This window comes from Pinus tabuliformis, chromosome 8, assembly GCF_031772625.1.
Source record: "Pinus tabuliformis cultivar Carrire ecotype Pingquan chromosome 8, CPIR1, whole genome shotgun sequence".
Classification (NCBI taxonomy): domain Eukaryota; kingdom Viridiplantae; phylum Streptophyta; class Pinopsida; order Pinales; family Pinaceae; genus Pinus; species Pinus tabuliformis.
In genome coordinates, this window is record NC_142294.1 from 1,610,243,610 (window position 1) to 1,610,247,816 (window position 4,207).

The 4,207-nt window shown below is 34.3% G+C and overlaps 1 protein-coding gene across 1 annotated transcript; it reads left to right on the forward strand.

The window, feature by feature from the left end:
* Positions 1–1,640: 1,640 nt before the first annotated feature.
* On the forward strand, positions 1,641–2,490 carry LOC149242200 (uncharacterized). Its single transcript, XM_089367647.1, has 2 exons — positions 1,641–1,915; positions 2,104–2,490. Exons 1-2 carry the CDS (start codon positions 1,741–1,743, stop codon positions 2,232–2,234), a joined length of 306 nt encoding a protein of 101 aa, XP_089223773.1. The 5' UTR covers positions 1,641–1,740; the 3' UTR covers positions 2,235–2,490.
* The last annotated feature ends 1,717 nt before the right edge of the window (positions 2,491–4,207 follow it).

The window sequence follows — 4,207 nt, forward strand, 5'->3', positions numbered from 1 at the left end:
GATTAGGTTCTTGTATTAACCATTGCCTGTTATCTTTTGCATTGCATTCCACTTGATCCTCTTTTGAATCCATCAAAGAGTTAGGAAAAAAGGATTAAAAATGGAAATTAAAAATGGAAGAGCGACCTCGCCTGATCAGTATATCTGCACTTGTCTATAGATGCAAGACTGGATAATTTTTAATGATTTGGAACGAGGTAAGTGTTTTGCATTCATGTATATGGTGGTAGTTTGTCTGACATAAGAGAACAATTATCTGGAATCAGTCATTATTTCTGACTTTGAACAGTATCAGCTTTAGTGAAGAAAGGTTAGGAACAAGAGAGGGAAATCTGCACGCTTCTATTTTTGGGTGGCATCCTGTTTAGTAAATATCTTGTCAGCTGTGTGACACCATAGCCAAATATCTTAAACCATTAATGGAAGAGCTATGAATATATTTTTGGGCCTCTGTTTTTCATTGGGTTCACTAGCTATGAATATATATTTGGGCCTCTGTCACACTCAAACAAAGAGATTCAGTTGCATATTATAAGAGAAAGAAACTATAAAGGTATCTGATATGGATATTGCTTTGGTCTCTTGTCCTTCAACACTGTGTCAATGCATTCATGGCACAAAAACCAGAAATCACGTGCTTACAGAGTATAATTTACCTGGTCGGGATTCAGCACCGTGAGCGGACCTGCGAGGTGAGCCAACACTGTGAGAGCTCACGGACCTGCGAGGTGAGCCAACACTGTGAGAGGACCTGCGAGGTGAGCCAGCACCGTGAGCGAGAGCGGTGTATGCTCGAGAGGGTCGCAGAGGACCTGCTACGGGAGCGCGAATGGAGCAAATGAGTGTTTGGCGCGAGCGTTCGTTTGAAAATGCGCCAGCATAGCGGGTGCCAGCTCGGAGGTGGTGGGTCACCGGGTCCCGGAAAAAGATTGATGTGATGAGCCCTCGAGCTCCCGGAGAAATGATGAATGCGGGATGGAAAGGCATGAGCATGTATGGTAAAGTGCTATGGTAAAGGGGACCTTCATACGGGCATTTAATGCCCTATGGCAGGCTGGTTAGCTCTTGCCATATGGGAGTTGTCTTTAGTGCGACTTTTTGGAGATTCCGGTGACAGAATCCGGTGGAAAAAATTGAGGTTATATCTTGATTTGTATTATTTAAAATGGTTTTTTAACTGCATATTTGGATTCAGAACCCTGAAAAACTCCTTGGACGCTTTGATTGTGCAGAAATTAGCTATCAAATTTGCGATTCCAATAAATTGCTGCCGGATTTTGACAAAAAAACCCACCGGAAAAACTTTCAAAAAGTCTCTTTAAAGACAACTCCTTACCATATGTGGGAGCCATCCACCGACTTTCCTTTCTCATTGATACTCTCGGCATGGCACAGATCCCGGAAGCGCCCAATTTTCTTCTCACACCCGCATCGGGAAGACTAATTTTATTAAATTACATCATTGGTTCAATAGCAATGTAATGCATATTAAATTATAGCACGACAGATGAGGCGTACATTCCACGGCTCTGCCAGTTCACTAAACAAAATTCAAAGTCAAAAGTCGCCGCCATACCTGCAGCACGGTAATTTCGGCCTTGACTTTGATGAGAATTTGGTAGCATATGTTACCTTCTTCTATGGCACTTGGGACAATCTGCACTTGCTAAGCGATTAGCAACAGCACCAGGTGCCGCTTTAACAATAGAGCACAGGACTCACAAATACTCAGCAAAGTTAATGATGGTTTCTACAAAGTTAATGATGGGTTCTACAACTGTAACAACCTTATTTCTCTGCTTCTCTTTATTTGTTCTCGTCTCCCTCTGTTTCCCCGTTACAGCAGAGGCTCGAACGCTTGCCTCTTTTTCTTCTTCTGCCGTTGATGATGATCATTATTTTCCACCACCCACAGGTATGTATGATGGTATTCACTTCTAACCGGTGAATTCAAATTAGTTTTTTTTTGTTTTTGTTTTTTTTTTATTATTATAGGTCTCTCCAGAGGATTTCGGAATTTTGCCGTGAAATGTTTTTGTTTATTTGCAGTACTGGCTCTCGCTTATAGAATTTTGATATGAATTGTTTTTCTTTTATTTGCAGAAGAGGGATCAAGGGAAAGCACAATAAGAAGACTTCGTCGGCGTCCACCACTTGTGCCGAGATCACCAGTGGGAGACACTAATAAATCCCATTTCCCCAAGCATCCGCCGCCTCCTCAAATAAAAATATAGGGCAGATTCTTAGATCTCCGATGGGAGGCACGAATAAATAGTAGGTCGGGCCGAAGTATCAGCTGCGTTGACCAATGGAAATGGAGGCCAGAGTCCTACCCCTATGTCAGATATCTGATTTCCAAAGTGTACACATTTCCGCCTCCATCAGGAGATATATAGGCCAGTGTCTTAGCTCTGTGTAAGAGATCTGATTTCCAAAATGCACACATCTCCTCATAAAATAATATATGAAAGGCAGCCCTATTGGAACTTATATGTTGAATTAATTTTTATTTTCTTCCCAATTGATGAAGGTGAATAATTTTCTTTTAGTTATATTTATATTAAAAACCCAGTTTCAGCATGTGATATATGAAAAGAGTATTGTTAAAGATAATATATTTCTAATTTTATAAACAGAGTATGATTAAATATTTTTATTATTTTTAAATAAAGGGAAGTTCAAGCCAAAGCATATTTATGTTCCAATCATCCACGATTATAATAGTATGATGCACTATTAACAAATATATTGGACTTTATATATTGATGTGTTAGAATGAAAATGGAATAGATGTATATATAAAATAGTATATGAAAGGCAACTCTATTGGAACTTATATGTTGAATTAATTTTTATTTTTTTTGTAATTGATGAAGATGAATAATTTTCTTTTAGTTATATTAATGTTAAAAAACCAATTTCGATATATGAAAAGAGTATTGTTAAAGATAATATATTTCTAATTTTATAAACAGAGTATTGTTAGATTTTTTTTATTATTTTTTAAACAAGGGGAAGTTCAAGCCAAAGCATATTTACGTTCCAATCATCCACCATTATAATAGTATGATGCACTATTAACGATTGGATCCACCATTATAATAGTATGATGCACTATTAACAAATATATTGGACTTTATATAGTATGATGCACTATTAACAAATATATTGGACTTTATATATTGATGTGTTACAATGAAAATGGAATAGAAGTATATATAAAATAACATATGAAAGGCAGCCTTATTGGAACTTATATTTTGAATTAATTTTTTTTTTTTTTTTTTTCCAATTGATAAAGGTGAATAATTTTCTTTTAGTTATAGTTATGTTAAAAAATCAGTTTCAGCATGTGATATATGAAAAGAGTATTGTTAAAGATAATATATTTCTAATTTTATAAATAGAATATTGTTATATTTTTTATTATTTTTAAATAAGGGGAAGTTCAAGCCAAAGCATATTTACATTGTAAACCTCCATAAGCTTTTTTAATTTTTTTCTAAATAAGGGGAAGTTCAAGCTAAAACATATTTATGTTCCAATCATTCACCATTATAATAGTATGATGCACTATTAACAAACATATTGGACTTTATATATTGATGTGTTAGAATTAAACTGGAATAGATGTATTTTTATTAATTAAATTATAAAATAAAATAAAGGAATTTACATAAAATAGTTAGAAAAATAGAGAGTGATTAAACACAACATTAAAATACACACTATATTTCTTGATTACATAAATAAGTTACATATATAAGAATTAGATTATTGATTTCTAGATGATAAGATTTGAAGAAGGTGGATCTATGATTCATAGACAACTCACACACATAGGGAACTAACTATTTCTAGAATCACATCTAGAAACTCACAATGACAACTCACCACAAGTTGGAAATCATGGAAGCATTACTTCCAATAAATAGAAAATATATATTTGTTATTGGATAACGAGAATGATGCTTTATATTATCATTTCTGATTGTATAACAATCTATGGTGAATAATTTTCTTCTAGTTATATTTATGTTAAAAAACTAGTTTCACCATGTGATGTATTAAAAGAGTAGTGTTAAAGATATATATATTTTTAATTTTATAAACATAATATTGATAGAGTGTTTTTATTATTTTTAAATAAGGGGAAGTTCAAGCCAAAGCATATTTACATTGCAAACCTCCGTAAGCTTTTTTATTT